At 39.8% G+C, this 19320-nt stretch overlaps 1 protein-coding gene across 2 annotated transcripts in view; it reads right to left on the reverse strand.

Annotated features, from left to right (window-relative positions):
• PITPNB (phosphatidylinositol transfer protein beta) overlaps positions 1 to 19320 on the reverse strand; it is a 60529-nt gene that overhangs the window by 13191 nt on the left and 28018 nt on the right. For both annotated transcript variants that reach the window (XM_008142486.3, XM_008142487.3), the window contains exon 8: positions 8299 to 8376. In XM_008142486.3, the coding sequence (XP_008140708.1) occupies positions 8299 to 8376 (78 nt within the window). The remainder of the gene's footprint in view (positions 1 to 8298; positions 8377 to 19320) is intronic.

Consider the following 19320-nt stretch of genomic DNA (forward strand, 5'->3'; position numbering starts at 1 on the left):
TAGATTTATTTATAACAACAAAAACCTGGACTGTTAAACTCAACATGTACTGAAGGAGCGTGGTGGATGCCTCACAGGCCTTCCAAACAATGGCCTGCTATGCAAATAGCCAGCAGAAACCGTCTTTTAAATGAGTGATTAACACGGTAAAAAAGAACAAAAAAGCTTAATATGAATATAAATAGGTCTATGATAGAAACATTTGTAACAAAATCAACTACATGAATCAGGAAATATAAGTAATTAAACAGTGAGACTATAATTAGTCTCTCCTATGTATAATTCTTTATTTTCAAAATTTAATACATAAACATCATTATATAAAAAAACTAATATGCATAAAAAATAAAACTATAAAAACTTTTTGCCCTCAGCTGAGTATTTTAGGACAAAGATTTACTTTGTTCTAAATTATCTGGGTAATATTTCAAATCTTTATTCTCTTTGACTATAAACAATATAAATGTTTTCCTGCCTTCCTTGTTTTTGATGTTTAATAAATCAAAGCTAAATAAAATCAAGGTGAAAACTGAACTAAGATCTTTAGTCCAGTCCGTATTTAATTTTTCCTAATCTTAAACTTCTAAAGCAAAAACAAGTCTATATGCAGAGTTATCAGAAATATTCTTGTGGGGGAAAAATGCATAAATTTTAAAATGTGAAAAGTCTTAATGGGACAAATATTTGGGACCCCCCACCCCCACCCCAGTCAGAGCAATGTTCTAGGATCCATAGAACCCAAAGGGGCTCCCTCAAGAAGGCTCACTGCTGGGGGGCAGGACAAAGCTTCTTCTAGGGCCTTAAACAATACACAAGTTTTCCGAATCTTTGCTCTTCATCAGTTGAAAAAAAATAACCATAAAGCAGGCAAAAACAGGATTAACACTCCTAATCTACCCGTAAATAGAATTATTTTGCTGATAAACACAAGATTTATATAGATTAAAGCATAAAAATTTTAAAGAATAATTGAAAATAAAAGGTAAAATATGCTTGGTTACCAAAAGACAAGAATAATCAGAAATTCTATAAAATGAAAACCAGGAGCTAACAGAAGAACCCAAAATTATGACTCATCTCTACATAATTAAAATTTCATCTGTAACATAGTTGTGAAATGTTCCCCTAATTGTATTTAGTTTGTGTATTCACTGAATTCCTTGCATTTCACATTTCTTACTACAAATGAAGCCCCCAAACTCAAATCATGTTTTTAATTTAACGACACATATTAGGTTACTCTGAGGTATGTGGATGAGGCCTAAGGGAGAGTAATGTATACTGAAGCCACACAACATAACTAAACAAAACCCAGCATGTTTAACTGGAATGGTGAGCAATCAGCCCATGTTATCCACAAGAACTAGTTTCTTGTATCTATGACAAACAAATATACACAAATGTAAGAGAATTAAAACACACACACACACACACAACCACAACCAAAGGCATTCTGAAAACTCAATTTCTAAAAATAGTCTCTCACAGTCTTATGCTACATATCAACTCCTCATACACAGTTTCTTATTTAAAATGTATTGGGATGAAGATGGAATAAGTATATGCCACATTCAACTAAAGGTAATACTTTGCAAGAACACAGCAGTTTCTAAAAGACTCACACTCCCTTCATATCTTAATTTTTCAACTTAAGAGAGTCTGAATGCTCAATTTCAGCTGTTGATTTTGTAATGTAAGTTTCCAACCCAGATTTCACTAAGCAAGTTAAAAATAAATGATCTGCTGGGGCTGTTGCCAGTACATGCATCAGTAAATATCAACACAAGATTATAGAATATATGTGAAATGTGTGTACTGAAATTTCAAGCAAAACCCGATTCCCCGACTCACAGCCATTCCCTCAATTCTGTTTAGATTTTGCTAGTTATTTTGATAGACCTACACCGGACATATATTCTCTCTAAGTATATGGCAAGTCCAACATTTGATTTTTATTTGGTTTAAAATAGTTACCTGAAATCTAGTAAATACTCAGTATCCACTCTGAGCAAACATCTGTGCTAGACAAGCTAAGTCAGACACAGAGCCTATGGCTGAAAATTCAGTGAATAATGTGGGACAAACACAGGAGGCTGGGGAAGGGAGTCAGAGGGAAAACATAAACCCCTTCCCTGACACAAGACAACCAAGTGCCATGAGAAGGTCATCAACAAAGGCCCCCAGAAGGGTTCAGAGGTAGAAGATCCCTACATGTTTGGGCAAATGAGAAATGTTAAACGGAAGAAGTAAATGTGAGATCAAGTTCAAAAGATCAAACTATGTAAGTTAAACTAAAGTCACAAAAATAAGCAAAATGAAGTTAAGGCAGGAAAATGTACTGCCTGTGCGAAGATAATCATGCCCTTTTTCCATGTCTCCAAACTTAATATTTTTGGAGCTCACACCCATTGCACTAATAACAACGATGACATGCTTCATGCTTGTGTCCAATTACTCTAGGAGTGACACTATATACAAGTGAAAACACAAGTTCACTCTTTAAATAAAACTCATGAAGAAATCCTGATGTCCCTGACAGTGTCAGTGAGACACTGCAAGAAGCCCATCCTGCCAAATCCCTTCTCCAACCTGAGTAAGACCCTCCATTCCTTCAGGCCCCAGCCCTTCAGTTCTGCCTGAGAACAGATGCATTTGTATTCAAGGTAAATCCAGAACTCATCATGTACTGCTCCTGGGCACTTAGCTTCTTGAAGACATGCAACAGTGTTTTTGGTGTCCTCCATAGGAGTTGCATAATTTATGCTACATTAAATGCACATTTAAAAAAATCAAATTAAAAAACTAGTTGTCAAACCAGACACTCAAAATAATCAGCCATGTTTTTTAGGTCTGCTTCATCTATATATAAAAACCTAAGCAACCGAATGACCGGTCGACCGGTTGCTATGACACGCACTGACCACCAGGGGGCAGACGTTCAATGCAGGAGCTGCCTCCTGGTGGTCAGTGCGCTCCCACAGCCAACATCCCACAGCTGGCCAACCTCCTGCGGTCCCTCTCCCCGGCCAGCTGTCCCCGTGGCCCCGATAGGGGATGGCCGGCCAACTTCCCGCAGCTCCTCCCCCCCACCAGCCAACCTCCTGTGGCCCTGATTGGCCGAGGGACCCCATCCGTGCGTGAATTCGTGCACAGGGCCTCTAGTTATATATAATCCATGATGTGGTCTAATCAGAAACTAATTATTAAGCTTCATTATACCACCCACTATGGGATTGCAAATGTAGATTACAGAGAGGGAACAGCTTTTAAAATGCTTTCCCATCCTTCCTAGGAGTCACAGCCATGTCTAGATGAAGACCCAGGAGAACACCCTCAGTCTTTCTCCTTGGGAGGCTGTCAGTACAGGGCAGTGCTCATTAGCCTCTTGAGGACTCTCTGGGCTGCTTTCCTGCTAGTCTAAATCTCAAACAGATCGCCACAGCTAAGTTTCACCTTCTCCCACACCCTCCCCCCCATTTTATTCTACCAATCACCAGCCAACAGAACCTTGTGGGTCACTGACAACCAAGGCTACCGCCTTCTTAATACAGATACAAGGTAGGAAGAGAAAGTAGTCCTGATAGTACGGCAGGAAACACATTAGCGTTCTTAAAATCCACACACACGGCTGCCCTCCACTGGCTTGGAGGATCCAGAATGGCTTTTCCAGCAATTATGAGTCTAAAGCGTGACTGAGCAGGTAAACAGCATGACAAACTGTTTTTGAAAGGCTAAGCTCCAACTGCCAGAACTGCTGCTGACTGGAGTTAACTAATGCAGAAGAGAAATGGGACGTGCCTTTATGATTACAATAATCAATAAAAAATAATGCAATAAACTCTGTTTTCACATACTCACAGCTGTAAACCTATTTCTGCCCACCCTATATAAAGATAAAAGTCACACCAGGCCAGTGTGGTTCAATGGTTAAGCGCTGACCCAGGAACCAAGAGGTGGCCAGTTTGATTCCCAATCTGGGCACATGCTCAGGTTGCGGGCTCGATCCCTAATAGGGACTGTGCAGGAGGCAGCTGATTGATGATGTTCCTCTCTCATCGATGTTTCTATTTCTCTATCCTTCTCCCTTCCTCTCTCTCGATAAAAAAAAAAAATCAATAAAAACATATTTTTTAAAAAGTCACCACAATTTCTGGATCAACTTCTTTATTTGACCTGATCCCCTTATATCCCAACATGCAGATACTGGCTGAGTCTTCTGAGAAATGTCAAGTACTGTAAGGGCTAGGTGTTTTGGCAAAGAACCTTACACGCCTAGCTTTTAGCTATCATATATATGTAGACACAAAAGCTCAAGTCTTCAGAGGCATCTGGATTAAATGAAGGAAGAAATGAGGCCTTGCTATAGGATAAAAATGACATCATAATCTTCAAAGGTGGTGTTTCAATTTGTTAAAATGACAACTCCTCACCAGATCAGGAGGCAAACTGGAAAGCTAAAGGAACCCACATGTAAATTGTTTTTCAGAAACCATCAGAACAAGTAGTCATACCAATGCCACCACACACACAAAGCCCCCCAAACATAAACAAACCAAAACACGCACACACATGCATGTGAAGTGCTACAGAGAAGCAAGACATTTACATCCACAGAAACACACAATTCAGCCTGAAGCAAAAATCTCTATCAGGTTACAAACTGCTCTCCTTTTACTATGCACAGAGTCACTTCATCAAGGGTTAAACCCTAAATAACAAAATATAATTCGTGTGCTCAGATTTTTTGACACTCTTATTTTCAGAGGGAAAATGAATACACAACTAAAGCCTGCATCTCTGAGTTTTTAGTTTTTGAAAATTAAAAGGATGCATCATACTTTAGGCTAAAATTAAAAGGCCTGTATTCTTTCTTCTTTTTTTTAAAAAAAATATATTTTATTGATTTTTCACAGAGAGGAAGAGAGAGGGATATAGAGAGTTAGAAACATCGATGATAGAGAAACATCGATCAGCTGCCTCCTGCACACCTCCTACTGGGATGTGCCCACAACCAAGGTACATGCCCTTGCCCAGAATCGAACCTGGGACCTTTCAGTCCGCAGGCCGACGCTCTATCCACTGAGCCAAACCGGTTTCGGCAAAAGGCCTGTATTCTTAACCAACATGGAAAATATTAAAATCTCCCTGGCAACCCCATTATGCCCTGAAGGCTTTCTAAACTGCGTTGCCTCTGCGTTAGGGCCAACCATTAACCACATAACCACGGGAGGTAAGGACAGGTGAACCAGGATGTATTTGACAACCCCCAGATACTAGAACCAGGGAACCCCTGAATACTAGATAGAGAACAGGAGTAACTGTCATAAATAGGATATCACAGATTTGATCTCATCAACACCAAGAGATGACGAGGGCTTTTCATGGTGACAACGATAAGAGCTACCACTTACTGTGTAGTTCCTTTCTGCTAGGAATGTAACATTCATTCATTACTTCATTTAGTTCTCACAACAACCTTGAGGTAGTTATTAGTATCATTCCCATTTCAGAGATGTGGAAAACAAAGGCAGAGTTAGGATTAAGTTATTTAAGTCACAGCTTAAATGGGTTTTTAATGGATCTCCCTAACACCACTGTCACCTACAAATCCCCTGAACACTGGAAACACATAACTGGTATTAACAGGAATTACCAAATTCTGACAAATACCACGAATACAGAAAAGCACAAAATTGCCATGATATGACAGAGCATAAAAGGTGTAGACTGGTATTCTGGAAACACCGGATTGAGTCAGAATTCGCTGCATATCCACACCTTACACATCTCTGTGGATAGCACAGAATCAAGTTTCTTCTACAACTATTACCCGTGTTTCCCTAGCCAAGTTTCCGATCTATGAAACGAAGCAGTTGTACTTACCCCACAGGAAGGTTGTGAAGATTAAATACGACCTTGTATAGTGCCTGGCACCAGGGAAAAGTTTCTTTTCCCCTTTCCAGTCTGGTGCAGACAAGCGGTAAATACTGCAATAATTCAGAAGGAAAACGCCACTGTGGGATAAGTAAGAGAAAGTTTCCCAGAGATCCTGAGGTTGAACTAGCTGTGAATACACTCTGGAATTTGTGCTGTTAAGGTGGGGCTCTGCTTAGGTGGCATCGAAGGCCTTCAAAGCTGTGAACGACCAGGCAGCACTTACCCAGAAGCACTCTCACACACAGTCCTGGGGAAGTGGGTCCAGACGGGATTTCTTCTTCCTTTTTGCTTGAACTACCATGCATTCCTTCCCTACTCTCATATTGCAGAAGTACAGAAATCTCCACCTGCCACCCTTCCCCAGTGCCACCTCAGCGCCAAGATGAGTACTTTTATTGACAAGCAGGGGCCCCTGAGCACTAATAAGATCAAGCCAGTCCACGGGTTTCTATTTGTCTATGCTGTACTACCAGCTAGTCATCCTTCTTGCTCTATTTTTCCTTCACAGCAGTAAACAGATGGTTTAATTAGTTAATTTTGATTACCCTAGTTATTTCTAATCATGGTAATTCACGGAAATTCAGTTAAGTAGTAACTCAATTTATAAGAGTAGCTACATCCACCATCATTTGGCAAAAGTTAACAACCAACAGGCAAATGGGTAGAAAGGTATGACTATCAGCCAGCACTCTCCCAGAGAAATAATAAGCTATTGTTTAATAAATACGCACACACAATGGGGAAAAAGACTGCAATATTACAACCTGAAACAATGTAAAATTCACGTTATTTCTAAAAACTAAAGCTATTCTAGAATTTTAAATAATCATAATTGATAAAGACAAATCAGTGCTAGTTACAAAGGTAAAAATTGCAAATAAAGAGGGAGTAAAAATTGTACTCCAAGTTCCTAAATGTTTGGAAATTAGGTAAAGTCATAGTGTCAAACTATCGTTGTGCCTATTATAAAATTGGTTAGGCGTTCCTACAGCCAACACTTGAGCCTAAACATAATAGCCGACCATGTAATGTAGCAATGCTTTTCAAGTTTACACTTGGAAAAATGGATAATTGGAAGAAAATTCAGTATTTAATTCACCTCTAAGTCTCAACTGATGCCCTTCATTCCCTGTAAAAGTCCTGTCAACTAGAGAGTCATTACTTATTGGAGCAAGATGGCCTTTTAGAAGACACGGCAACCTGAGAAGCTATCCACTGCCTGCTGCCTAGCCCAGCACTCTCTTTTAGAAGGCCAACGTTAAATCACTTAAGATCCCTCTGAAATCCACAGCTAGAAATCTGGGTAAGGGCAGGGATTTTTTAAAAACCCATTCGAGTAAATTTAGATCATGCATACTGAATTTGTCCCTTGATTTGGAAATGGCATATATCACTTCCTGGATATTAAGTTAAACGTCTCTAGTCATGGCCATTAAACTGGGAGAATCTGGAATTGAACTCTACCCAGAGAACAAATGTGAAAATAAGATAATTATGAATCATTTTCTTATAGAAGAAAGTCAGACTCATTCTTCATTTTAATTGACATGCAAGACAATCTACAAAACAGTCTGACGCCCATGCAGAACCATGCAATGGGTTACTTGTGGGGCTGTTACACTAATCCTCTACCTGCAAGCAACAACTAGCACCTAGACAGATTCGTTCCTAAGTAAAATCCTGTTGGTGAGAAATCTGCTCGGGGCAGGTTTAAGTTTCTATGCTCCTCTTCTCCTGTCAAATTAGCTATAATAACCTGCCATCGACACATTAATCCTTCTGTAAAGGTTTGTCATTTAGTTTAACAAATGTCTTTAAAATGCATTATATTTCTACAACAATTTAAATGATTACCTGGACATTGCTTTTCTTACTTCCCTGAATAAAATAAGGATATGCTCTTTATTAGAAAGCAACTACTTGTCATCGCCATTGTTCTCTGGTGTCCTGCTTTCCAAAATATAACTATTAAAAGGCCAGGAGCATAAGCTTGGGTGAAGGGAGCATTTTCCGTTTTTACTAAGACTAAATTTAAACTAGAAACGCCCACTTACCATGGATTTTTGTACTGCTTCGAGTCTCAAAAGAGAACAATACAATCCCCAAAGACTCACTCACTTGTCTCTTTTAAGAGTTATCAGAATAGCATTATGCCGAAAGTGACAGTGGCTCTGTTCTGTTTGTTAATGCAACACAGACTTGCTGGCCAACTGCAACTGGCTGTAAGTCCTTATCGCAAATAAAACTATTTTTGTGCCATTTCTATTTTTCACTTAAACGTCATCAGCTCTTCCAGACTCAAGCCCTGTCAAGCGTTCTGTTGCCAAGACTCTGCCTGTCAGAAAGGTCAGCATCCAGTACCTTCCAGTTGGGTCCCAGCGGGCCTCTCTTGGTCTTGGCTGACTGGAACAATGCTGGGTCTTCATCAGCTTTGTAGTCCTGCAAAGCAAAACCAAGTCAGAAGCGGAGAAGAAAACCAGAGAAAATTCTTTAACTTTGTCAGAACAGCGCTTTGCAGCTACTAGTACACCCGACAGCAACTCATTAGGCTTATTGTGCTTCTGTATAAAATAGAAGTAGAAAAACACTTCTATATGACATTAAGTTTTCATTTTGGTTCTCTCCGTTTTAAACGTTTACCTTAAGGCAAAATGACTACATAATAAAAGGTAACGGAAGTCTTGACTAGCTGTCTACTGGTTTATCGGAGAGCTATCTCCAAGAACAAATCTTCCAACATTTTCCCATAGTTCCAGCATTTTGATATATGTATAATCACATTCAAGAAATAAAACATGCCCATCCCAGTTTTATCAAGGCCCATAGATGATGACACAGAACTAACTCCCCTCCTAGAGAGCAACTGCTGTAACTGGAAACACAGATCAGAAGTATTGATTCCGTGGCATTTCCCATGTCTTCCATGGTTGGGTCTGTGGTGGATGCCTCAACCAGAATCATCCTCTCTGAACCCTAGTCCACGGAGAGCCATGGGATACACATACTGTGCCTTCCTCTTGGAAGAGGTACCTCTCACAGCCATAGGAGAAAAGGGCGGGGTCTATGACTCCTTAGGGCAGTGGTTCTCAACCTTTCTAATGCCGAGACCCTTTAATACAGTTCCTTATGCTGTGGTGACCCCCAACCATAAAATTATTTTCGGTGCTACTTCATAACTGTAATTTTGCTACTGTTATGAATCGTAATGTAAACATCTGTGTTTTCCGATGGCCTGAGGCTCTACAGCAGCGGTTCTCTACAGTCACAACCCACAGGTTGAGAACCGCTAGCAGGGTCACCTAAGACCATCGGAAAACACAGATATTTCCATTACGATTCATAACAGTAGCAAAATTACAGTTATGAAGTAGCAACGAAAATAATGTTATGGTTGGGGGTCACCACCACACGAGGAGCTGTATTAAAGGGTCGCGGCATTAGGAAGGTTGAGAACCACTGACTTAGGGGCACCGCTCCAGCATTTAGGTTTCATGCAAGGCTCTAGTGTGTGTGAATTCGATTGCCCTTAATATACTCTTCCCGATAGAACAGGGAAAATGAACGAAGTAAATCTTTTTAAACCTGTTTGCTTTACAAAAGTTCTGTTGTCATTACACACATATATGCGCACAATCTATAGGAAGAAATAAAAACTACCTTTGAAGAGCGAAAGTTCAGGTGTAGAGGAGCTGTAATAGTGACAGTGAACAGGTCAGTTGGTCAACTGGAAATACTACAAGGAAAGAGCCCTCCCCTCTCAAGCAGAACTCTGGAACCAGGAGTCCTCACTGCACTGGTGGGGGACCACACACTTTGGGGGACGTGCCCAGATAAGTCAATATGACAAATCGTTGTTCTAGAGATAAGCACTGAACATATTCCAAAGCACAACACAAACTTTCACAAATCAATGAAAACATGCCGAGAAGCAGCCAATCAAGACTCAAAAGCTAGCCCTGGCCGGTGTAGCTCAGTGGATTCCTGGTCAGGGCAACCAATCCATGAGTTTCTCTCCCATCCATCTTTCTCTCTACCCGCCTCCCTCTCTTCCATTCTTTCTAAAAATCAATGAAAAAAAAAAATTGGGGGTGAGGATTAACAACAAGACTCAACAGCTATTCAGTAAGTGCCTATGACATAATAATTCCTAAAGAGAAAGTTATAAATGTGAGGAAGAAAAAATGTGAGGTTCAGGTAAAAAAACAAAACTTTAAAGATAGCTGGGTAAATGTACAACCCTGACCTCGAAGCCTGTTTAAAGGTTGTCTAAGAAGCTATAAAAAGGCCCAACAATCAGCTAAAATTACTACACAAGCAAACTGAGCAGGCCACACAGGGTCTTACTGCTTAAAATATGCAATGTGGTATAGCCACAGGCATTAGGTCAGTCAGTATTACCTAGGAATGACAAACAGGGGTGAGCCGACTGCAAGGGCCGGACAACTGGGGTTACTTCATGTGTCTGGGCACATCAGCAGAAGTTCAATTACCGTCGGCAAATATGAATTCTGAAACTCCTATTTAGAACCACACCCTAAAAATTAACAACTTCACTGCTGACTGAGGAAAGAATCAATGACATAGGCTTGGTCTCCCAAGACCTGGATTCACAGTGAGAAACGGGCCACAGTGCTAACATAAATAATCATGGAACTCCACAGGGCACTTTCCTCTAGGTCAGAGGCTTAGATTTAAAACCCAGAGACAAGCTCCCTTTCCTCCACAATTGAAAACATTTAACATCATATCAAATAATCACTTTTAACATCATCTCCCTCAATCAAGGTCTATTTATTCATCAGCTACCACGTAGGAGGAGGTAGTACACAGGATGCTAAGAAGCAGAGCAAGGGGTAGGGAGAGCCAGTACCTGGTTCTGGCTCCTAGCAAGTCAGGGTCTAGCTGGGAGGAAGACAGAGAGGCAAACAAAGAAAAGGCACCTGAAAGCCAGGGAGGACCCGCTAACTGCCAACCGAGAATGCAGAAGAATTAGTCAGAACTGAAACCGCCCGACGCCAGCCAAGGAAATGTATTTCTTAAATTACGTTTAAAAGTAGAAAACTCATATTGCTATGGTGCATTGTGTTAAAATGATTTATGCTTAAATTTTAATTATCTGTACAATGGCCAGAGGCTTGGCTAGTGTTTCATTACATTTGAAGGAAAATACTTGCTTTTTTCTTTTTCACTGAGTGTGACCTCACTGTGGGCATCATGCTCACATTTTGTTTTTCTTTCAAAATCTAAAATGTTATAGAGCCTTATATGAGTTGAACAGCAAATACCACATTTCCTAAATTTCAGAGAGGTACTCCATTAAGAAGGAAAGCCTTCAGCCAATAAACATGCTATAACTGGAAGACAAATCCTGATTTTGAATATAATAAAATATGAGGTCAAGGGGGCAGGAATCTTAGAATTGATGAAGTGAATGGAGACTGCAGGACTACTTCTGTGGATTCTACACTTGTCCACTCCAACAGAGAAAAAAACGCACCCCAAAATCCATAGCACAGACTGTACACAAATGTCAGTAGGGTTAAAGGAAAAAACCCCACTAAAGGTAGTACATAAACCAAGAAACAACCAATTTAAGAAAAGTGAAACTGGTCTAAATTGTGGCCAGCATAAATTATTTTCATGTGGAGGGAGGTCAATTAACGGAGAAGGTGCCTCGCCCAGGAGGTGGCCCTAAGCATGACTATGGCCCCAGTGAAGGTGACAGTGTGAGTGGATGGGTTACATGGACTTCTTGGACAATGCCCCTCTCCTTCCTAAACCCAGCTCCACACCTGGGTGATGACATCAGGTTTTCCACACCCGTCTGACATGGATTAATTAACTGGAGAACATGAAATAACACTTTAAAACTTCACTCTGGACCTAACTCATATACTGTGCCACAAAGTGTATTTTTAAGCCTTCACTTTTAGTGATGGTTGTTCAGTGGATGCTGTTCTGCAATATGGATTCACAGAGTTATACAGGGGAAATAAACCTGGAAGATAAATCTCACTTTACAGAGGAGGATGCAACAGTCCAAGAAGGAGATGATATGGCTCACCTAGGACTTCAACACAAGGCTTCTTATCTTAGCCTCTGTCCTGGGCTCATCCTGGCACTTACACAGGAGAGGGGCAAAGAGTGTCCACAAATGCCAGATAAGCAAAATCACATTTCAAAAACACAAAAAAAGGAGCAGCATCAGAAACCGAAGTGAATTTTCCTACAAGAAATGAGTGTATGCATATAAAATACTACATATACATACATCTCTAAAGCGTTGTCTTTTTCCCTCTCCGCTTTTTTCTCTGGAATATAAAGCAGCAGATATTAAAGATATACTGAAAATGTAACAAAACCCAATTATTAACAATAGCACCTTAACCTTGACAGATGAGAATAATGCATCTTGTCAAAACCTAGGAATTTTTTTGTGCTTTTTTGTTAGTTTGAACACGTAAATGTTTAATCAGCTGAATTAAGTAGCAAGATATTAAAAAGCAGGAAGCAGGTGTAGTTTTAACAACCTCAGTTTGGTATTTCTGTAACAAACATTTAATTTGTTGAAGAGTATCTTATTTGCTGCATTTTATTCTTGGGTATCTAGTTTGGTCTTTCTGTATTTGAAAACTGGCCGATTTATATCCGTATCACAACGAACAAATATATTCTTTCATGTATGACAGTTTCAGCATAGAGAATGCAACCTCAGCTACCAATTATAGCTGCAAATGAGCAATAGTGTGGAATGAGACAGCCTGCTGGCTTTGTTAGTATTCTGTCTCCTCTGGGGTCCCATGGGGAAAGGGAGGCTCTGATGAAGAGAAGCCCTTGGCTCATGGTTTATTGTGCTTGCCACCAGCTGCAGACTTCTCATCTCATTAGTTCTTTTAGAATACAGTGGGTGAAGACAGCTGTAGCCTACTTGAGTCTTCAGCTCCTGGGTATTCTGAAGGCTGAATTTGCTATGCACTTTCTGTAATCCTTGGGAAAAAAAGAAAGCAAATTCACTAGGCCAAGGAAATGTATTTGTAAAATGAGTTTTAAAATCATGTTTAAAGGTAGAAAAATCTTATTGCTAAGGTGCATTGTGTTTAAAATTTTTTATGATCAAATTTTAATTATCTGTAGAATGCCCAGAGGCCTGGCCAGGATAAGGGCTTAGTAAAACCATCATTATCAAGTTAGGTGTGATGTCCCTAGACACTGCTCGCTCCACTAATACCAGTGCCTGAACCACAGAAAACACACTGGTATCAACATTACGTGGATTTGGATTAGTGTTAACACAACTCCATTTAATTGAAAACTCTTAAGTAAAAAAGGAGGCAAGAAAGTCAAGACACCCTTTGGAGAACACATAAAACATGGAAAATAAATGGATTACTGAGTCTCCAAGCTGGAGCCACAGAATACATTTATTCAATTCTTATAAATACCTATTTTCTGTCACTGGAATACAAAAGTTGTGCTGCCTCCTGGGTATGCATCTGTTACTCACTACAGTTCTCAATAGAAACTCTCAACAGAAACCAGATTCATTTTGAAGACAAAGAATATTAGTTTTATGAATCTTTAAGCATAGTGGTTATCCCCCAAAATACAAGTGCAAAATCTGTGCTGAGCCAACCTAAATATCCGTGAGTCCAGATTTAACTCATGACTATGAATGGGAAGTGAGTAGAAGGTGAAGGGTAGGCTGGTAGGATTGTCTTGACAGCTTGTGAAAAAATCAAAATAAACTCCAGACACCAGAAACTGCCTAAAGAACCATGAATGGGTTCCCACCGGTGAGGCTTAATGGGAATAAGGAAAAGTGTGCCCAAACACACCATTACCAACTCCTGGACATCTGCTTATTAAAGAGCACCCCCCTCCCCCCCCAAAAAAAGAGGAACAATTCTACAGGGTCAACATAAAACTCGAGAAAGATATTAGGATTCTGCAGCCTGCCGTAAAGTGCTTCCCTTTAGCGTAGCATGATTAATTAGGTGTCTATTCAAATAGCTCCAAGATAATCACTAAGTTTAAAATGCACAGGTACTGCTGCTCAATTTAGCCAAGCTTATTTCCTCTAAGCACATCCTAAAAGTAAAGGCCAGGATGGGAGAAAGGCTGCATTAAATTCGAAGGTAAATAGCAAACATCATTTATCAGCACTGCCCTGCATTTTTCAGTATTGCGGCACATAGAAAACAAGGGATTCCTGGATCCTATCACCACTGACCCTAGTGCATAACTAACTGGAGTTGACAAAATGCAAGCCAGACCCCAAAGGGGAAGCCTATTAATAAAAAAATGTTGGCATTACATTTTGCAATAGCAAGTAACAGCGGTGTTAAGAGAAATAACATTTACTAACTTGTTTAAGAAACTCATTTGAACAGTTATTTTCAAATAAGCAGCTTTCTTTTCTATTTTTAATTACATCTCCCCAGTGACTCCTCACCAATTCAGGTTCCCACAGAGTGCCATTAATATAGTATAAGTAAATCTCATTAATTCAGGTCCTACCACCTTGGAATACATAATAATTTGGACAGGGGCTGGACTGAAGTTTATCTTTGCATGATCTATGAAAAAAGGATTTGCTACACAAATTAATAGAGTAACAAGATCTCAGGAGGGCTGTTTAAACAGTTCAGAAGTGTTTTAGAGCAATTCAGAAGCATTCATTTGCATATAATTATTATGCTAATTACAAATCATTCTTATCTATTCATTAAAGCAGATTCCCAAAGGACCACTAATTGTCAATAACTTGTTGGCCTAGTTTCTGTTACTGAATGTACCTCAGAGGAACAAAACTGCATTAAAAAATATTCTCTAATTCAGCCCTCTCATTAATCCTTACTGGCTTTCCACCAATGAATCCTAAAAGCTGAATTTTAAACTGCACTGAGAACTGAGAAATACAATCAGACCTACACACCCAAACAGAACACTTTCTTATAATGTTTCTAATCTCACAGAGACCCTGCATAGAGACCTGGGGTGGGGAGGAGTGGGAGAGGGGTTAGCATGGTAGACAGGGAAGGGGGGCAGAAGCTGTCAACAGAGCTCTATGGTAAAAGGTGGCCACAGCCTAGAGCACGGCTAGGCTAGAGTGCAGCCAGGCCAGTCGCCTGCCTCTTCCATTCTTTCTCATTTTATCCATATCACAGCCAGAGACCACCAACTGTCATGTTTATCAAGGCAGACCTCCAAAGCCTTTGGATGTTTACAAATTAATAGAGAGAGAAAGACAGCGGGATTTCACCTACGGAAAGAGGTTGCAACCAAAAGTCATATTCCACAACCCAGGAGGAAAACCAAATAGTTGATGGGCAGATGAAGCAAAAGGGAGAAAGTCCTTGAAGGATAGGAAAGGGGGTCCTGGAAAGTCTAAGGCTGGTGGGCTGCTCTTCAGGGTGGGTGGGGCTACTGGTCTAAATAAGGCTGTGTTTGATGCAAAAATATTTATTACTGTAACACTATACTTATTATTACTATATTATTTATATATTTATTATAGCACTTAAAAATGAAGGTAAACTCTCAACTCCAATGAAATAAGTTTTAACATATTAACAAGTCAATTTTGCTAAAGGTGCTTATTAAACATTATTTATTTTAGCCCTGGCTGGTTTGGCTCAGTGGATAGAGCGTTGGCCTATGGACTCAAGGGTCCTGGGTTCAATTTCGGTCAAGGGCACATGCCCGGGTTGCAGGCTCAATCCCCAGTAGAGGGCATGCAGAGGCAGCCGATCAATGATTCCCTCTTATCATTGATGTTTCTATCTCTCTCTTCCTCCCTCTCAAAATCAATAAAAATATATTAAAAAAAGAAACAAAACAAAACATTATTTTAAAATTAAATCACATATGCCTGAAAAATGTAAGTAACATGTTTAAGAAAGTTTTATTTGACACAAAATGCATTTATTTCCTTAAATGAAAGTAGATTGTAGAACATATTACAACAAACTCCTTACACTAAAATGGGGGGAAGGGGTGTCCTATTTAAAATTCACAGGGTGAGCCCTCCCCAGTAAAATGTCCATGTTGGTTCATTATCTGGCCTTCAGACAAAGACGCTCCCAAGTTCCAGGACCCCATGTAACCCAGAGCACTCATTTAACCAACATCAAATAGGATATAACTACGGGGGGGGGGCGGGGCGGGGGATTGAACATCATTTTTTTTCCCCCAGCAAGAGCAAAATCTGATAAGAAGCACCATTCTTGCTACTATTTTTGGAGAACTTACTTCAGAAGAGCTCTCCCGACACGCAGGCACAATACTTTACTGCAAAAATGTGATGCAATTTACAGTTCATCATTGATAAGACTCAAGTACCTGAAGGGATCTCAGCCCAGAGAGTCTTGCCTAGAAGAGTTTACATGGTTGAAAAAGTGAGTTCTTTACAAAAGCGAGTTATAAGGAATTCACTTTAAGGAGCCGTTTACATGAATTTCTTTAAACATATTTGCCATTAGCTGCTCACAAAAAAACATTTTCTAACTCTTACCAGAAAGTTTCCCCCCAGCCAGGAACTGGAGCAATTCTACTAAACTTCCAGCCACTTCTACCACCCCCCCTACTGTTCTACTTAAGTTAATAATGGGTTCGAGGTCCTAGTGAAAAGGTACTTTGTGCAAAATATACTCATACATACAGATTTTTAAGAGAAATTTATAAATCCTTGCTCAGACTTTAAGCAAGCATGAAATAAGCAATATGTTATTACCCCACAAGAGGGCACTGCTATCCAACTGTCTTCAAATATATGAGAGATTCTCTAACTCCACTACTGGATGCAAATATTGTAAGTATTCTCAAAGTACTTGACCATGTAAGGCAGCAGAAATGGGAAACATTTTTACATTTCTTTCTTTTTTTTTTTTTTTAAAGATGCTAACATTTATTTATACCTTCTTTGAGGATGGGGGCGGACCTCTATAACTACTACAAAAAGGATCTTGACAGATGGTTTGCTTCACAGCATAGCAAAGGCAAATGTGAAGAGCATTTGATGAGTGAAAATTTCTTAAGCAAAAGCAAAATCTCTGCTACCTCAAAACTTACATTTGAGTTTTGTTTTGTTCCTGAGTTCAAGGAGGCTCCTATTTACAAGTTAGGAGCTGGTTCACAATTCACACTTTAATAAAGTTACACACACACTTTAATTAAAAAAAAAAAAACACAAAAACCTTTGGGGGCTCTCACACATACACCAGAGACAAGTTACAAACTTTTAAGATAGAAATGAATGGCTAGGTTCATTTTAATGGCAAAAGGAAGAGGTACTCTACTGGACTGAGTGTCTGCTCACGCCAAAGAGCACTGAAGAAGCATTTGGCAACCGCGGGCTCTCGGGCTTGCTGGGTCTCAGCCACAGACTTAATAAACAAAAGCTCTTTTCAGGGCTGAAGCCTGGGTCGCCACTGCACAGCTCCGAGAAGCAGAAAGCCCTTCTTAGGAAGTAAAAGGCAGCAGTTGGAACAAAAGTAACATCTAAAATGCAGCAGCATTTTGAAAGCTGTGAGAGAACAAACTAGACCATTTAAGGTTATCATCTACCGAAGGTTAATTCGAAAGACCTATTAGGTTCACCCATTAAAACAAGGTCATTTTCATAGCTCAAAAGCTGACAAATATTAACAATTTCACATAGTCTGATCTAATACTTAACTTTTTCCAGCCAGATTTCATCATGCTTTTAATTTTAAAGAGAGAAAAAAAATTAATCTTATAAAGATGATTTAGAAAGCATATTTAGAAAGCACATTTCTTTAAAATTATGAAGTTATTTCTGAAGGCAGTGCAGTAAAGCATATGTTGTCAAGACTATCTACTCAGATGTATAACATCTGGGCACTGCCTCACAGAATGTCTGATCAAAAGAAAAGATATGCCCGAATCCTTCCTAGAGCACAGAAAACAGCTCTGTGTAAGGTGTGACCACAACTTCATGCCTAAAAAACGAAACCGTTTCATCAGCTTTCCGAGGCTGACGTTTGGGGAAAAGTATCTTTAAAATGAGCAATAACTTTAAAGTAATACGCACTCGTGATTTAAAACAATTAAAAAGTCTCAGATTTTTCAGCTCTCAAATACTGAAAACCGCTAAATGAATGGATAGGTATCTTATGTGTTCACTTTCAGAAAATCAGTTACTGCTTCTAATATACAAAAAATGTGCACACACTTCAACAGCTGATAGCTCAATTTTGAAAATGAAATGTATTTTCATAAACACTGCCTTTATAATGATTCAATGTGTGTGTATACATTTTTTTGGGGACACCCTATTATTTCTGCTCTCAACTAAAATGGGGCCTTGTTCTCTCTACCAAAACATACTCACCAAACAAATGGATCCTAATCAAAGAACAAATGGTCAAGGCTAGAAATAAAAAGCACAAACTATAAAAGCCAGTTCATTTCCTTTGACATCACAATCCTTAAAAAGGTGAGTGTGACACTTCTACAAGTGGCTATGATACCACTGTGATTAACCTAGTTATTAATAATAGGAAAGGAGCAGAGGGAAGGCCAGATATTGTAGGCATGTCATTTGGGCAGCTTCGCCAGGAAGCTACAACTCCCAACAAAAGGGAGATAGAGGCATGCCCAGTAAAGTTGCTGTCAATCACACCTGAGAACAAAGGTCATTGGCTTGAATGGACATGGCCACTGCAAGGGCGCGTAATTAGAGATATTTAATCCCCTAAACAAGAGTTCCCTTTCTTGTGCTCTTACTGCACTTGGGACTTGCGTGACTCTGGGCTTGTAGGGCTCCCTTGCGTTAACCTGCATCCCACGCAATGGACTAATGGACTGCAACTAACCTGGTGATGAATTGGACCCGGCTGCAATATGGAATGGAAACTAGACACTGGCTCTCATCCTCCCGTGGGGGCTTCCGGAAATGCTTACTTATTCCAGCAGTATCCCAAGAACCCCACTTGCGCTGATAACAGATATATGTGCACCTGAGATGAACCCACCAATCCTATTATTGTCTTTTGATATATAATTACTATACCTAATAAAGTACAAGATTCCAACCCCCCAGCTCTAGTTAGCCTTTGAACACAGACTTTAGCCGCAGCCAGGAGCCCAACACTGACTGGCAGTCACCAGTCGTGAGGGGGAAAAACCCTTTGGAGGAGAGGCACTCAGCACTGCTGTACTACATAAGCAACATTTGGAACAAACCAACTCCCAAGTCACTTAGAAACACTTTAACTGTTCACTGATTAAGAATCTTGCACTCTCTTCAGACTGATACAATTATTCCTTTATCTGGAAAAATAGTTACCAAACCGCCAAAGAGCAAATAGCAAGTTCCAATAAATGTTTGCTGAATGAACATGAGAGCATGCAGGAGTGGTG

The sequence above is a fragment of the Eptesicus fuscus genome, chromosome 23 (genome assembly GCF_027574615.1).
Source record: "Eptesicus fuscus isolate TK198812 chromosome 23, DD_ASM_mEF_20220401, whole genome shotgun sequence".
NCBI lineage: Eukaryota > Metazoa > Chordata > Mammalia > Chiroptera > Vespertilionidae > Eptesicus > Eptesicus fuscus.